This window comes from Schistosoma mansoni, chromosome W (assembly GCF_000237925.1).
Source record: "Schistosoma mansoni strain Puerto Rico chromosome W, complete genome".
In the NCBI taxonomy this organism is placed as follows: domain Eukaryota; kingdom Metazoa; phylum Platyhelminthes; class Trematoda; order Strigeidida; family Schistosomatidae; genus Schistosoma; species Schistosoma mansoni.
Genome location: NC_031502.1, coordinates 14,769,487 through 14,787,813, shown reverse-complemented (window position 1 = coordinate 14,787,813; position 18,327 = coordinate 14,769,487). Strand labels below are relative to the sequence as shown.

The following is an 18,327-nucleotide window of genomic DNA, read 5'->3' as shown; positions in this document are numbered from 1 at the left end:
GGTGTGGAGGCTGGATCCCCAGAAATACTTTGGTGAATGTCTTATTTTCGGTTATTCTATTTTAAAAATCTGAATTTCTCCTTTTCGCGCCAAAGCACCCACTTTTACCTTCAGGTGGCATTTCCCACTTGGAAGGACCTGAATCGTCATTGGTTAATTTCCTCTTTTAGTATGCTATTTTGTGACATTTTTGCGCTGTATATATACGCTTGAGTTGTGCGCCTGTTTGTTCATGTTTCCGACTATATATATACTTTTCTACTGACTGAATCTGATCTTCACTCTCTTGTTAGCGGGGCTGGGGCTCAATGGATAGTTTAACTTGTCCTATTATCATGTTACTGACCCTTCATTCCATTCGCCAATTTTAGGTGATATCGTAATCTCATGAGACGTAGCAAAACCACTAAATAAAAAATTACTCTTACGGTTTACCTTAAATGTTTAGTTTACACTTAATATTGACTTCCACAGACAAACTGATAACGTAGCAGTGCATTCACCACTTAGCCTTCTTACCGCGGATTGTTACATGGCCAAACAGGAGAATACTTCAACAACAGCCAATAGCTTTAATTTACACGAAAGAAATGTTGGTGACACTGATCTCAATATCATACAGGAATAACTCAATTGTTGTTACCAGTCAATTAACTTCAGATTGTAAGCAAAGGTAAAATCCAGACTTCATTTGATTGATATACTGATGAAAAGCACAGATAGTTCAATATAGAACTTTATTTACAGAAAACCAGCTTGGAATGGCCAATATACGGATTTTATAGCTGGGCTCTATTAAGCAATAATAAAAATCTGATTCACACTTTATCCACAATGGCTAGATGAATATTTTTTGAAGACACAACAGATGAGTAACTACTCCAGCAGTGATAGGTGTGTACCATAAACGGCTATCAGCATATTTACAATGAGAGGAACATAGAAGAAAAACACCAACCTACAGTTCAAAAGGAAATTCTCTTCATTAACATTGAGTTCAGAGAATAATCTGAAGCTGAAATTCTACAAAACTGGCTGAAGTCATTGGGAAAAACATTTAAAGCTAGTAAGCTTCGTATTGCATTCTCCAATCACCCTGTCAATTTTAGATGTATCAAAGATAAACTCACATCAAACCGCAGCAATGTGTATTTATAAGTTCACTAGCTGTTGTAAAGTAATTTCACGACGGCCTCAAAAAATGAGACCTCTCCAAACACACCTTCGGATATTTTCCTATGTAACTTTCAAAATGAGGATGTTGAATAATCAGTAGCTCAGTAGCGAGACATCTCATCAATCCTGGTCATACTGCCCAACCAGATATATCCTTCCCAATCATTTAAATAGTCAGTGAATAAGTTCGGAGTCAGCACAAATTAGTAGCATGTACAGTGAAGAAACGTTAACAATTTTTTATTCCAAACTATGTGCGAACCTTTATTCTGCCATAGCCACAACACTTAATTTTTCATACACTGTATATTACTACTCGCTACATTCTTCTAATATTTTTAATTATTTTTTTACAGAACCTCCACGTTTTGAATTTATTCTTCACCATCTTCATACTCGTTAAAGGGGAAATTTATCTTCACAAAAATTTTTCTTACCGAATTTTCTTCATTGACACAATGAGTAAACGATATACTGTTAACTAAGTGTGGTGTATGTTTATTTTAACTTAAGTTCTAGTAGCTGGCTCATTTAGGCGTTAAGCTAAATTTGCATTGAGAAAACTATCTAAATGAGCAAGTTTAGAGCGAAAATGTATACATACTCCGAAATTCACTGTCATTTAGGTAGTAATCGAAAATACGTAAGAACCAAATCGGTTACATATCACGTTCAAAATTTCATGGTAGTAATCACTCGTAAAGCATCACTTTCGTGGCAGAATGTTTAATACTGGGATCTCACATTTGCATACATCACATTTAAAAACAGATATTTCATGAGATAAGCTCATTAGGAATTGTTTAACCTTAGATTTGGCTTGATAGCTGAGGGCTGATTAAACTTCCCTCAATGCAACTGAGCATTAACCGATTAAAAAGTTATTCCACTAATGTCAAATTTGACAATAGATAGATTCAAACATTCTTCATACAAAAAACATCAAAACATTATCCCAATAATCCTAAATATTTTGAATATAAATGAAGATTGGAATAACATTTAAATAAGAGAACGATTATTTAAGAAGATATAAATATTGTAACAATAAAAGATGAAAATATCTCTCATCAGGACGTAAAGTTATGCAACTTTCCTAAATCTAAAATTCTTCGCTAGGTGGGGGGATAAAATACAAAAGGTCTGCAGTTATCGTTCGTCATATATACAGATACATTCATACACAAATATATCTATGTGGATTTCTACTTATAAAATATAAATATATAAATGGATGAGATTACGCGATGAAACACGGTTTGTACATCTTGTTTACAATTCGAATGATGCTACTGAGTAAATAATGACTGATCACACTTTATTTTCTTCGCTTTACTTACTTCCGGTTATCTAACCTCCATATATAATCCGCCTTCTTTTCCTTGTGATATTTTTCGTCTCTTTTTATTAAACAAGTATCCCGTTTTGTTGTCCCACAGTTCTCATTTACCAAATTTCAGTCGATTGCCAATTTTTAGTTAAGTAAATTTTTTTTCTGCCCAACTTATACTTTTAATGTCTCAATGGAAATGTTTAGTGATTTTCTAATTTGCCTTTTTGATCTCTGTAATATTTTTCGAGTATTTTTATATTCTTTTTGTTACGGCTTTATGTTAAAGTCATTTTAATGGTTCATTTATAAGTCTTATGGATTCTCAAGTAGAGTATTTCCGTATATCATTGATCAATTAGTTTCCTGATTTCAAAGTTATTTCCTTTTGGTTTTCACAGTTTGTTATCAATTAATAGTTAGCTATGAATGATCAAATGTTTCTATTTCAAATAAATGAATTTTATGATGTAGTGCCGTGCTTCAATAATAGTTCACTTCGATAACCGTTATTATACCAACCTGAACGGTGTATAAAATCAGAAGGCAAAAGGAAGCGGCAACTACATTTTTATTGATCAATGATGCAGATTAGAAAGCTGTGGGCACATGAGCAAGTGTAAGCGAGCGAAGCAAAGATGATGCATAGTGGAGATGGCTGGGAAGCCAACTCGAGGGCGAAGCGAAAGATAATGCGTATTGGAGATGGCGAGGAAGCCAACTCGCTATGAGCAAGCATTACTCAATATTCATAATCAGACAAAACGAATGACAGACATATGATGAATAAGATACGAAGTGTGCACACATATACGCTCATATAAAAAGTAGTCAAGGTTAATAAGCGAATAATTAACAAGATCAAAATATGACTCATGATAGATAGGTGAATTGGCTTGTTCAGAAGTTAGAATAAAGTATATGGGCTTAACATATAAACCGATACTACAATGAATTGCAACTTTTAATGAGTTACAATTTTTAGATGTTCTTCGTTCGAATCCTCTCATTATTACTTTATTTCCTGAGTACGGAAAATAAAATCACTATTGATTACAAACTTTACTAGACATCATGATTAAAGTGCATATTTACATAATTCTAAACTACTTATAAATAGTTCGAAAATCAAATGGTACTTTTTGATCAAATTCTCTTAGTAGCTAGTGATGGGATTCAGGATACATCTTCCGTCTTACTTAAGACTTGCTCAAAATAACCAGTAAATAATTATACATCAAGACGGTTTATTAACTAGTAAGAAGCAAAATAATATTAGTCAAGCCTATTATATCCTTTTCGTTGACACACATTATTGATTTATTCACTGCAATTGTTTGATGATGGTCAATGTGTGGGTCTCCATAGTGATTATCAACCCAATTTAGGTGGAGTCCCTATAGCAACTAAGATTCCTACAAGGTTGGAAAATTCGCGGCTGATGAATAAGCATCAATAAGTAACCAAGCTTCAAAATGTTGCCCTTATCAACATGACTCTACCGAAGAATGTATTAACTAGTAGCAAAACTTATTCAACTAGAACCACTACTTTGCATTTACAAATCAATTCGTTTGATTATAAATACATGATGAAGCTACAGATTAGCTTATTGCCCAAAAAATAGTTTCAGTAATTTTTATATCTATTCCATTTTTTTGTGATGAATGAAAAATGAAGGACGTTCAACTTCAGTTTAAAAACTGTATCCAAGGTAAAACTTTTTCGGACATAATCATGTCAGTTTTTCTCATTACTTATAGTATTTTCATTGAGGATACTATCAGACAATTCACCTTTCATTGACAATGGAAATGAACAAAGTGTATTCCTAAGCCTCAAAGTATTACCGACTAATATAGTTTTGGAATTATGTAAAAAAAAGGAAAATGCGGAAACTGAGACAAACGAATATTTTTAGCATGTGATGTGAAATTTGTCTTGATGGAAATAAATTCTATGCTTAAAGTGGAAAATTTTTCACTGATCATCTCCAGTGGAAATTCATTTAAAAATGTGAATACTTACAGCCAGGTGTATGTGAAAAAGAGTAAACTTTCTTTAAATTAAGGCGTATAAAAATAGAAAAAGTTGATTTACTACACTTTTATTAATCGGTACAACACAGACAAATGAATAATCAAACTTTTAGATTTATGTATCTCCTCTTGTTTTGAAGCGATCACAAATTTCTTTCAGTTTACCAACTTCGGTGTGAATCTTATCACGTTCCAAATTAAGCTAGTGAAGAAAATAAGGGTAATTTAAGGATAACTAACATAAAATCATTTTTATATCTGGAATGAGTGAAAGAGAAAATTGAGAAACTGAAAAAAGTTAATATTTCCAACACACACATATTTAATTGTGCACAAACTGCTTGTCCTCATTGGGTCAGCTTGAGATTTCTAAATTTTACTGTAGTCATGTACAACTTTTAAACAATTTTAAATGTTGTCATCACGTCAGATCATCTTCTGACGATTGCTCTGAAAAAAGAGGAAATGTGTGCTTTGGTCTTCTTAATACGGTATTAGCTCCAAAAAGTATAAATGGACGATAATATCCCTATTATTTGCAAGACTATTAGAGTAAACGAAAAATGCAAGCCTTTAATAATTAGAAAATAAATATAAATATATTTATTATATTGCGCTACCCTTCTTATGATACATTTTATTCAATTACAAGTCGTAAAATGCTTGCCAGTGATTCTCAGTTGCTCATTTATGTTTATTCGTAATAATAATTTCGTTAAGTGAACAGAAGAATAATTATGAAAAAAATGAAGTGGTTTAGAAAGATCTCTTTCTAGGCATTGAATTTTCGAATCCGAACAACTCTAAACATCAACACCTTGTACACTGTAAGTCTGTAATATATTTCTTAATAACAAGAAATAAGCAGACATTTAATGCAAAAACCGCTTTGAGATGAATTTCTATCATTATAATAGGGATTTGTCTCTCTGAACTATAAATTGATTGGAAGTAAAATGTAGGCCACTGATTCCATCACATGTGTCTGTAAACAAGACAAAACGCCAATCCTCAATGGTCATTAACGATTCTCCAGATAATCACGAAAATGCTCATCGAAAAACGAAAATCAACAAAAGTTAGATAGCATTATTTTTATTAAGACTGAAAAGAATTAAAAGAATCAGAAAATAATTTTGAGACTAGACAGAGATGAACTATCATGAATATAGACTGTATAAAACTTTATGACACACTTGAAGATGAAATATAGTCAGAAAAAGTACATAAGTAGACGAATCGGTTTAACTTAAGAGATACATGCAGCGAAGTAAAGGGGTGAGAGCTATGGTTAATAAAACTAAGTCACGATTATGACAGAAATGATAAAATATATTCATGATATGTTAATCTACTAAGAGGAGAAATTAATCTCTGATATCTGACTAATTCAATATTGATTTATCTCACTATCTGCTTTAAAGTCAGGTACATCGGTTGTTGTCTGAGTCCAATCCACGTAGTTTTAATAAAATTTGCTCACTTAGTCCACAAAGAACAGATGTATGCGTAAGAACCGCAGTAAGAGGACACCTAACAGATAGATAAGGGATTTTTGACTTAAACGAATCTTTGTAAAAAGATTGCTGAAACTTTATCAAAAATGCATAGAAAGAGTTATATGCAAAAAAAGGAACTTACGCAATGCTCTACTTCTACTACATATTTTAGGAGGCATTACCGTAACCTTTCTCATTTACTCTGTCATGATAGTGAACTAAACCATTTCATGCAAGTGAACTTGGTAAAGTTAATACTAATAGAAAAATAGCCTCACCTGACTTTCCAATTTGTTAATTTTCAACTCCAGATTGATTTTCACTACCAGAATTGATTCAGCTAGTGTTCTGAAATCCAAGGGTTTTTGTGCATTCTGAAAAACACCAGTGAAATACAAAGGAACAGGAAAAATGAGGACGTATACACTCTTTAATTTTACAGATTTCTCATGATTACTTTCCTTGTTTAAATGTCTAACTTAATCCAAGTCTCTTATTATAAATAAATCTAAACGGGAATGTAAATCAATCAATAGCTGAATCCTTGTCACCATCCACCACTGGATTCATAATTCAAGATTATCTACATTTTCAAAAGAACAGGATTAAAGTTTGAGTTAAGCTATAGGGATTCACCAGTTCAAGCCTAACCATTTTTATAAAAGTCATTTTCAATAGATATGATATCTCACTTGGTCAGTTTTATTAATTTTAGTAAATATTTCAGATACACCATACTGATACTGACTTACAATCCTTCATTTAATCGTTTTTTGTTGTCCTAATCTCTCTATGGGATGATATCTGGAATAGTACATGTTTCCTATCGGCCAGTTATATAACAAAATTTCCTTTTTTCAATGCATAGAAGATGAACTTTAAATTGGGACGAATCTTTCATCCCTATGTTTGAACTGAATCTATATAATTGTGGAATTCGTCATAAACGATGTCTAATACCGAGACTTTACTGTTCACATAATTAAGGAAATAGGAAATTTAAACAATATTCTGGTTCACATTGTTCAGTATTTTTAACATGTAAGGAGAAGGAGGTCCACAGGAAGTAAACACTGATGAGAGATTAACTGAATTGTTAATGATAGTCTATCATACATCAAAAACCCAATGGTTGACTTCAGTACTAACTGTTAAATTTGCACAGTTGATTATATACGATCTAGATTTCACAAACTTGAGCAAAACAATGATTTGATTAAAGTTCTAAATCCAAATATTACAGTAAACAATGGGCGAGATTGTGTAGTATCAAAACTTATTCATCAAGACGTAGTCGACTTCCTATTTCTGATGGCAGAATACTTTCAATCAGATTATGGTGAAAGACCGTTAGGTAGGTCAAAATTACTACATGTAATTGGTAGTAACTAAGCTATAGAATTGTTTACTTTCAACGTTTTTTTACAAGAAAAATTTATATTCAACAGTTAAGGAAAATTGAATCCTTGTGGGTGAAATTGGGTGATTCATATTCAGTTAAATACGATCATAATGTTTCACTGAAATATTATGAACATAGTAAATTAAAGGTATTTTTAAATTAGAGACTGAACTCGCTTTGTTACCCTTAATCGAATATTTTTCATTCGATAACACTCTCTAAACACTGACATAAAAATAAAAGACTGGATGGCTGTTTTAAAAGTAAGAAATGAAATCACCTTCACAATAGATGTTTCATCATACTTTATTGGTTGATTTTCTAATTTTGTTTGTAAATGAATTATATCTTTGTGTAATAAAAGTAAGAGCTGTGATCTACAATCGAAAGGAGACAATAGCAAATTTTACTACAGTAAAGAAGATCAAGTAATAAATTGGAGATTGTTATACGAAGAAAGGATGAATCTACTCTGTAATGTCTAAAAATGAGCAAATTTTAGTAACACTGTACAAATATAATTGTGAACGTTATGCTTAGATAAATTTGATAAGTCCAGTAGTAGTTTTATGTCCAGTTTCATATCAATAAATTTTTGCTAGCCACAAAGCTAATACGGACCAAAGCGTTAGTATTAAGTTTTGTTAAGAACCTTTTGGTAATTTCAGCATTAACACTCGACTTTTTGTTGACTTGGGTAATTAAAACGATTCTACAACTTTATCGCCAATTAGACAAAAAGTATCATACTTTATAATAGTTTCTTTTAGTTTGGACAACGTAGCCCTATTAACACATAACTATTAACGTGCTTAATGACTAGTTGCTACAGACTAAATCAGTTATAAATAAAGATTATAATGTTCGTATAAACCTTGTGGAACTTTGGATAATATAAAGAGTTTGCCCAAAAATATTATGGTTAGAATTTCACATAACACATTATCTTTATTCGTCATTGGTCTGAATTAATTTAGAAGTATTATTATTCTAACAAGTTAAAAAAACTTGGACTTAATTATGAGAAAATGATTTTCAAGTGCAAAATTTGTAGAATTTAATAAGTCATCGAAACTAAATAGGCACCATTGAATTCAGATAATCAGATTATATTATATTTCTGAAAGAAAGTATAACAGCAATTACGGACAACACTACTTTCTACAACTTTTAAACCAACTACCATTCTGAGTATTCCGGGTCTAAGGTAGAAAAAAATTTGACAGACTGCCGATTGTCAAACCCAACTGTTTCGCCTATGTGGGAAATCTGACCAAGGAACACCTAAAGTTTTAGTAAGAATTAAAACTCAGTACTTTCCTTAAAAAATGTAACAACTTTACCTACAGCTTAGAGTTATTGCTTTCCGATTCATTTACAGAACGATTAGACCCGTTCAAATCACCAGTCTGAAAATAGATACAGAAATTAATGATGATCAAATTTTTGGAAAGCCCGTTCATCAAATAAATAACAAACGTAGTCAATCATAAGGGATCATAGTTCACAAATTTTTGTTTCCAAAAGATTAACAGCTTATCAACCAATGTTCATTACTTTAGCAGTGTTCACGAATTCAACCTAATAATAAGGGCCTATGATAATTAAACCACCTTAGTCAAAAAGTCAACGTAAGTATCCGAAAAAAACTGAGAATCATTGGATATTCAGTGTATAAGAGAGATTATTTGGTAAAACTAGATTTTTCTGAAATTATGATAATCAAATCTATTTTGTATCACGGATACAAATCGGCATCCATCTACTTAGTGTATTAGTAGTCATTCGCCATAAAACTTGGGGTTCTTATGTGACATTTTTATTGTAATAATAATGAATGTCAACATAGAGCTTATCTCTCCAAATTTTTAATTCGATTAGGGTCAATACTTGATACTGATTCTTAGTTACTGGACACCGAAATCTTATTAGAACATTTATTTCACCAATCGTAACCTGATCTATGTTCAGTCAATTTAAATAATTTCTGGAATTAATGGAAGTATAAACATAAGAAACAGTAATTATTTCTTTGTTTTCGTCCTCAATACACATATTCAAAGCGAAAGCGTCTATACAACTTACGTCTGAATTTGAATTTATTTCAAGATTATTCAAATTAGGCTGCCATTTGTCTATGATTCCTAGGAACTTCTCAATTATACGATTGTAAAGCTTTTGCAATTGTCGATTTTGTTGATGTCTGCAGCATAAAACGAATAAAAGACCTACTGATTTGTTACATTTAACTTGTAATCTATTAAATCACCAGTAAAATATAAAATCATTAAAACGTTTAACTACAAACCAAACTGCATCACGAGTTAAGCTCTAACTTGGATTCCAGAAGGGGAGCGGAAAAGAGGAAGGCAAAAGAACACATTATGCCAGGAAATAGAAGCGGATATTAAAAGGATGAATAACAACTGGAAAGGATTGCCCAGAACAGGGTTGGATGGAGAATGCTGTTGGGCGGCTTATGCTCCTCCACGAGTGGTGACAGGCGTAAGTAAGTCTAATTCCAAAAATGAAAAATACTTGGTCACTGTAAACTTAGTGTAGTTTATCAGGAACGAAATAAATCCACCGAAAATATTTCACCGTCCATAAAACTCATTTGGTGACTATACCACCATTGTTATTGGTGAACTGCAATACAAAAAGTTTATTGATGTTGATATTTAGACAAGTTATTGAATTTCGTTGAGCGCTTAACCTGTGGTTCACTAATCATACTGTTCACATCTTTACTTATTTCTGAGTGCTTATAAAAAAATCGCATAGATGATGTTAGCAACCTTGGTCATTTTTTTAGGCTAATAAAAATACATATTTATTCTGAATGTCAAACGTAACTGTAAGGCAATGGAAATCCTAAATAAACTTTGACAGAAAGTGAAATCGGGTACCTTATAAGAACCTTGTCAGTTTCAGATAGCATGCTAATTTGCTTTGACAGTGCTAATTTGTAACAAAAATCTTCGATCAATACTGAGAACTCCAATCTGCATGTAACTGAAAGGTAGGACTTATTTACGCAAAATTACATGAAGTTTCACTCCATTTTACCACAATTTTAAATGCGAATATTATTAACGGTAAAGTATGATGGAATTGAAGTTTGCTCAAAATTTTTAATACTCCTGACAAAAAATCACTATAGAGCATGAGTTTGTAAAATTATTATTAATTAGTCATGCACAAGGGAGTTTAATAAGCAGTCAGGAAAGTAACTTCATATGATTATAAATGAGAAAAACAGATTTTTGATTAGTGATATCACCATAGGCTTATTTAATGATACCAAGATTAAATGTTCATGTTTGATTGAAAGTCACTGCAAAATAAACTTGGGGTTAGGAAAGAACAGCACAAGTTTTAAAATATGTTTACCCGCATGTTAAGAATACACATGATTCAGTGTTGTTTCGGAACTTTTTTATTTTATGCAGACAAAAATCAGTGAATCAAATGATAAATACTTACCTACTTTTAATATCAGAGCTTAGAACACTTTTTATAGTTTCGTTAACTATAGGAGAGTCAAAATGTTTGACTAGTTTCTCCATTTCTTCCAAACGTCTTTTATGCTCCTCCAATGTAACCTTGTTAATAGTTAAGTAAACACTTGTAATTAGAACATAAAAGGAAACGATATTTTACCATCTCTTTCTCTCTCTCTCTGTATATATATATATATATATCCAAAAGACAATTATACTGTTGATTTCCTCACTTAGTAATTTTAAAAATCTATTTGCGACCGAAGTAAATGTCCGCTAAAGTATATTAGTTATCAAAGTAACCATCAAGAAATCAAAGCCTAGAATCTCTAAAAGATAGTCATCTAATTGTTATTATTTAAAGTAAAGAAGCTTTCAGTGACATATAACAGCTCGCTAAAATATGTTAGTTTGAAGAATTTCGATTCCAAAATGTTTTTAAAATATTTTCCCGTGGTTACACTCACTTAAATATGACAATCTAAGCTTGTAAATGATCACTGTATACAAGTGAATCTGAAATAAATCTTTTATCCAAGGGTAACTAAGTTTATTTGTATCTTTGTCAACATTATTATTTCTTCCCAGGAAAATCTATCAATCATATGTCAGTCAGTCACAACGTAAAAACTGGTACGTATGTACATCCATTCGAGTTTACATACCCCGTTAGGCCAGAGAAATGAACTTATCAGACCAAATACCAGAATAGAAGGAGTAGCACAGTATGCTGCTACCTTGACGTGGTAGTCAGGCTTATATGTCGTAACGAACTAATCGAGCTATACTGACTGAAACAATCGTTCCTCAAGGTCCTACCATGCCAGACAGGTCGGTTGAGGAGCAGTAAGACTAAAAGCAGCAAACCTAAGGTCCGAGGGAGAAGTCGTACTACTGACTGTACAGAGATGTGGTGGCAATAGAACGTTTCGCTCAGACAACCAGTATAACAACGATGCTGCCTTCCCACAAGGGTGGGTGGGGTTAGAAAGAGTCGACCCTAAAAACGAACACCTCCCCTTACCCACGGATTTCCATTTCCGTCAGTACGGCCCCAACAAGTACGAAGCTAACACAGAAATTACCCACAAAAAGGTCGTGTGTGACCGACCTCAAGCAGTTGTCTCTTGGGCACTGCGGTCACGTTCTCAGGTCATTAAGACCACTTTTAGTCCAATTTCCTTTTCAGGTACCTCTAGAAGAACCTTTCCACGGTGTGAGCGACCGGGAAGTGATAACCGCCCTCATACTTATAGCAGCGCCCAAGATCATTGTATTCATAATCTATCTCCCTCTTCAATTCTTAATATTCATCTTACTTCGTCTTTCAATTCTAAACTTCCTATTTCGGCTCCCTCCTTTTCCAAGTCTACTGAAACCTCGCTCCAAACTACATATTGGAGCCTTCAACGTACACACCCTGTGTGCAAATCAGCCAACAGACCCCCTTGGCTAAAACCCTATAAACTCGTACCATTGATGTATGGTATATCTCCAAAACACTCACACAGCATCCTAGTGTGGTCATTCACTTGACCTCACCTCGCCAAAACGGAGAGCCGATAAGATACACTCTCCGTTTATCTGGCGACCCGATGACGTGTTCTCATGGACTGGCGAGTATAGGCACAGAACTAAGTACGAGGGCAGAAAGAACACTGTTAGAATGGATCCCATTTAACAGCCGCCTATATTCTGTTCGGTTAAACGGCTCCTAAGAACTCGGAAGGATAGGGATAAATGTCACTGCCTTTTCGTAGTTTCTGCCTACGAACCCACTGACTGCATCCCGAATGAAGTGAAAGCTGAATTTTACAGAAGCTTTCTCAACTTCTTCATAAAGTTAAACGATCACATATAGTGTGGTGTGTGCTATTGATTTCGACAGATATAAGTAGTATGTATAATCAATCGAAAGTGGAATGTCTGGTGGCAGAAGATCTAAGAAAACAGAACGAGAACGGAGAGTGATTGGTGTGGAAACTAAAGAATAATGAAGTCTAGGATGATTGATTAACATTTTGCAGAAGGGACATTCAAGTTTGGGATAATTGATTGACAGTTTAAAAATGAAGTATTTACTGAATAGTTCTCAGAAATCCTGTAATTTTGTGTTCAAAAACTACATTGGATTGTCCTTACGTGAGTTCTTGTTCACTACAATATTACTCGTAGTAGGTGACTTTAATGCGCAGGTAGGTAGCCTAAACCAAAGAGAAAGACATTTAGGTGGTTATATTACTGTTCTGGCTCAGCGAACAGATAATGGTGATCGTCTGCTGCAACTGTGCTCAGACAATCGTTTATTTTTCGCAAACACTAATTTTAAGCATAAGGAAAGACATCTTCTAACATAGAGAACCCCTGCACCAAACCAACGATGGACTCAAATAGAACATATTGCCATCAGTCATTTCTGAAGAGGCTTGACAGCAGACTGCCGTTCGTTCTGGAGTACACGTTTGGACTCGGATCATGTTCTAATACGAGCACGCATTTGCTTGCGCCTAAATGTACGCAGAAAAGTCACTTAAGAAGACCCATTAGAGTAGAACTCAGTGACCAGCAAACCGAAATTAGATTTCAGGAAAAACTGAGGTCACACGTAGGCAGTTCTGAAAATGAGGCTGACCAGATATTGCTTGGTAGATATACAAACAGCTGTGGAAACAGATGCGACATCTATTAATGACTTGAACCAAAAAGTCATGAAAAACCAGTATATTCTACCAAGTTTATTGCACTGATAGATTATCGCAAACTCATCCCATGGTGCACTGAACAAGATGAAGAACATAAAACAAATAAGATGTATATTAACCAAAAGTTTAAGGAATGACCGCGAGCAGTGGTGAGCAACGAAATCAAAACAGATGCGAAAGGCAGTAACTGAAGGTAACACCAGACTGTTTTTAGGACTAATAAAAGAAACTGGAATTGAGAAGTCAAGTGTAGGTCAGACGACTCCAGAAAAAGACGACACTCTTATCTGCTCTCAGCGTAGACGTTTAGAACGATGAGCGGAACACTTTAAGGAGCAGTTCAACTGGCCTTTAGCTACTCTACAACTACCCACCATTACCAAACAGCCCTAATGAAACATTGAAGCAGCGCCCCATCCCCGACTCTAATTGAACTTCAAAAGGCTAAAGCTAATATGAAACGAGGAAGAGCAGCTGGTCCAGAAGGATTGACTACAGAAGTCTTTAAGTATGATGGTCCAGTTTCGGCGATTAGGTTGGCTAATATTTTAGCTAAAATCTGCGAGTTGGACATAATCCCATCTGACTGGTCGCAACCACCAATTGTCCCAATACATATGAATGGGTCAAAATCATCCTGTGATAACCATAGAGGGATTAGTTTGACTAATATAGCATCTAAACTATTAGACTCAATAATTATCGGACGCTTGACAAAGACTCGTGAACTGCAAACACGAGAAAATACGGCTGGCTTCAGACCTGGTCGTGGCTGAATCGACCACATATTCACTATTCGTCAGATCTTAGAACGCAGGCGTGTTTATCGGCTTCCAACAGTGGTAGCCTTTCTTGACTTAAAAGCAGCATTTGACTCTGTAGACCGAGAGGTTCTGTGGCAGTATCTGTCATTGAAAGGTGTACCTCAGAAGTTTATAAACCTTGTGAGGGCTCTTTACTCAAACACTATTAGTCGAGTGAGAGCCTAAGGTTGAACTGTCATCTGATTTCGCATCATCAAGTGGTGTCCGGCAAGGCTGTCCAGTATCTCCATTTTCGTTCGATTTCATCATGGACCTACTGCTGGAAATAATGCTCTGGTTGACTGAATTCTCTGGCACTGATCTCCTACCAGGAGGTTCAATTATCGACTTAGAATACGCAGACGACATAGTCCTATTTGGTGAAGACGCTGATAAAATGCAAGTCTTTTGGTAGCACTGAGCAACAATGCCACGATGTTTGGGATGCGTTTCCTCCCCTTCGAATGCAAGTCGTTGCTTCAAGACCGGTCTGCATTAACACCTGAACTGAGGATAGGGAGAGAAGTAGTCGAACGCGTCGACAACTTCACTTATCTTGGGGTCTGATCAACCCCAATGGGTTGGTGTCTGACTCAACCTCTGCGCGAATTCAGAAAGCTCGCCTGGTGTTTGCTAACTTACGTCACCTATGGCGAAGGCGAAATATCCGTCTATCAATAAAAGAACGAGTAAACTGCGCGGCAGTTCGTTCTGTTCTACTTCACGGCTGTGAAACGTGGCCATTAGGAGTAGAAGATACTCGTAAGCTACCAGTATTTGACCACAGATGTCTTAAAAAATATTGCTCGCATCTGCTGGGATCACTGGGTAGGTAATAGTGAGGTTGGATGCAGGGTATTAGGGAATGATGGTAAATCAGTTGATGAGGTTGTGAATCTTCATCGACTGAGATGGTTGGGCTACGTGTTACGTATGCCTGAACACCGATTAGCACGACGCGCAATGCTGACTAGTGTTGGGGATGGTTGGAAGTGAGTTGGTGGCGGCCAAACCAAAACGTGGCATCAGTCCTTGAAGTCACTAACTTCTAGTCTGAGCAATGTTGGTAGATGCAGACTACTTGGTTGGGGTTCGCGCAACTATCGTAACCAGTGGTTGGAGACTCTGGGTGACATGGCTGATAATCGATCACAATGGCGTAGGTGTATACACTCTTTGTCTTCCCTTAAACCGTGAGATTAAAATTACTTTATACCTTTCTTTCTACGAATTAGTTATTTCTCCATGTATTATATCCCCGTATTCAATCTTTCTTTTATATATTACTATTATTGTAGTAACTGGTTCTACGAATTTGGCATTCATCTTGTGCTAATGAGGTATGGCATCTTGGACCGATACATACATATGCCTGGTCCTACGTTGTGACTGACTGACTGAGAAGATTTGGCATCGACAATACGACCCAAGAAAATATAATTTAGTGACAGCTTATCAGTGAATTACTTCTGAAATAATTTTTTTTGCCCTAAGCAGTCATAACTCGTAATTAAACCACCACTCCATTTTTTCCAATGTTGGTTTATCACCACTTTACTAGATCTGAGTTTAGCGAACTCGAAAAAACATCTCGTTTAGAAATTTTTTGAGAATAAATAGTTATGTGTTCACGTAGATCTTGTGAATAACTGGGTTTGTACCAAAATTCGGTATTACTCTTAAAGTTAACAAACATGAAAAGAAAACTGAACTTGTAAAATGCAACGGTTACTGAATTTATTAATCCACGGTTGATTTTACTATCTAGAGAAGTTTCATTCATTGAATTAACATAACAGATTAGTTTTTTTAAGTAAGTGATAAATCCAACCGAACGCTTGAGTCGGTTTCCTAAGCTCTTCTAATGATCACCAGGCTAACTACACGCGACAACCTGGACAAGAGAGAAAAGGCGCGAAATATGGAAAAAAATATCTTACTCCAAGGTTAGTTCATGTACAGAAAATCGAAGGTATTTATAGCATTTCAAATGGCCTTGTGCTTCTAAAAGTTTCTGGAACCCTGACGAACATAGCGGCAGGATAGGTAATCACTCAATCAGAAATGTGACTCTTCACTTTCTAGATGTTTCCGCGAAACGTCTATTCAATCCTAATTAGACAAAATGCATTTCAGGAGTCCTTTGGGCTTTTTTCGAGGAATATTCTGGGTCTTCCCAATAGTAAGAGGTTGAAGGTGAACGTCAAAACCGCAGAATACAGTTGTCACGTAGAGGTTTTGGGCAACTCTGATTCCCAAGAACAGTGTACATGGGTTCTGGGATCGTGAAGGAACAGATAGGGTGTAAATCCATTTTTGTCACCAGCTTCAGTGACTGTGGCTTTTATCGATCCATCTTGTGGATTAAGTCCAGATGCAAAAACGTTTGTCTGAATTTCAACTTGAAAAACTCACGTGCCTTAGTTTGAGAGCTAGAGCAGTATCATGGCACGTAGACAAATAACGATTATATTTAGTGAAGAAAATAAAACTGATAATTTGTCTCCTTAGGCACAAAACAATTTTTCATTGCATTATTAAAAGTAAATCTTAAATTGTTTCAATTCTATTTCATTTTATTCTCACTTTGCATGCGTTTTTCCTACATTAAGTTTAACCTTTAAACCACATAGCGTCTCGCATTTGTTGAAGATGCTGTCCTATCTAAACGACTTCGAGGAGCTTTAGGGACAACCTTTTAAGGCTATCATTAAATATATGACTTGATTGAAGTATTGCAGAAATTAATGTGCGGCTTTGAATTTTTAATCTTCAACGCTTGGACCTTGGTCAGACTGGACATCAACAAGGTTTGCCATCGACAGAATTTTTTGTGCCCGGGTATTTGAGTCCAATTTGATCGTATGAATGATTGTCAGTGAAATATACATGACGCTAATCCTCGCATATAATTATCGACCTAACTCCCGTTAGTGAACAGTGGAATTAAATAAGTTAAATACGACAATGGATTTCGAATATATATATTTCATACAATCGTTGATCAATACAAACTATCGGAGAAACGAAGCGAGATGACGCGCGGTGGAGAAGGCGTGTGAGCCAAATCGATTTATTCAAGCGTTAGTCGATATTTATAGTCAGACGAGAAATAAGTTACAGACATGTGGTGAATAGGGTAAGCAATACACACACATGATCATACAAAAATAGTCAGGATTAATAAGCGAATAATTAGCAAAGTTAAAATGTGACTCAAGAAGGGTGAATAAATTGGCCTGTCTGGAAGCTAGAATAAGCTGCGCGGGCTTGATATAGCAGCTCTGAAGGAATTTTGTGGTGGCGGTTTTAATCTCTCATCGACTTCTTTGTTGAGGTTATAGAGATCATGCAACTCAGCTGCTTAAAATATCACGAAACATGACGGGATAGGAGCTAGTAAAGATTCCGTTTGCATTTCTATCATATTCTGCATCACAATAAGATGAACCTTCCTGGTTAGAAGGAACTTACCATGGTGTTATCTTTAACTGAACTATAAATTCTATGAAAAAATATTTTTTTTAAATCAATTAATGAGTATACGATTTCAACTTCTTCGATTAATTTACAAGATTATCATTCCATTTTTTCGTCTCATTTTTTAGATGCGCTTTTGCATATGTACAAATATTTAGATATTTCGGAAGCACAAAACATTTATTTGGTTTATAATAAGACAAATTAATTCACCATACAGTTAGAATAACAAACATATTTTTTAAACACGAAGATCCAGAATATAACAAATAAATACTAATAATTAAAAGATTATCTTGCAAATAAATACAATGAAATAAATTTTCCGTCTGAAACAAAAAAGTTATTTCCTACATTGTCAAAGGACGATAACAATACATGTGTAATAAAAGC

At 34.7% G+C, this 18,327-nt stretch overlaps 1 protein-coding gene across 1 annotated transcript in view; it reads right to left on the bottom strand.

Moving 5' to 3' along the window:
* Positions 1-4,660: 4,660 nt before the first annotated feature.
* The window catches only part of Smp_174910 (importin alpha-related), a gene marked incomplete at both ends in the record, with an annotated part of 38,159 nt that continues 24,492 nt past the window's right edge, over positions 4,661-18,327 (bottom strand). Inside the window, 6 exon segments of the mRNA XM_018788679.1 lie at positions 4,661-4,747; positions 6,323-6,418; positions 7,727-7,823; positions 8,794-8,855; positions 9,532-9,649; positions 10,933-11,051. Coding sequence (XP_018654197.1) covers positions 4,661-4,747; positions 6,323-6,418; positions 7,727-7,823; positions 8,794-8,855; positions 9,532-9,649; positions 10,933-11,051 — 579 coding nt within the window.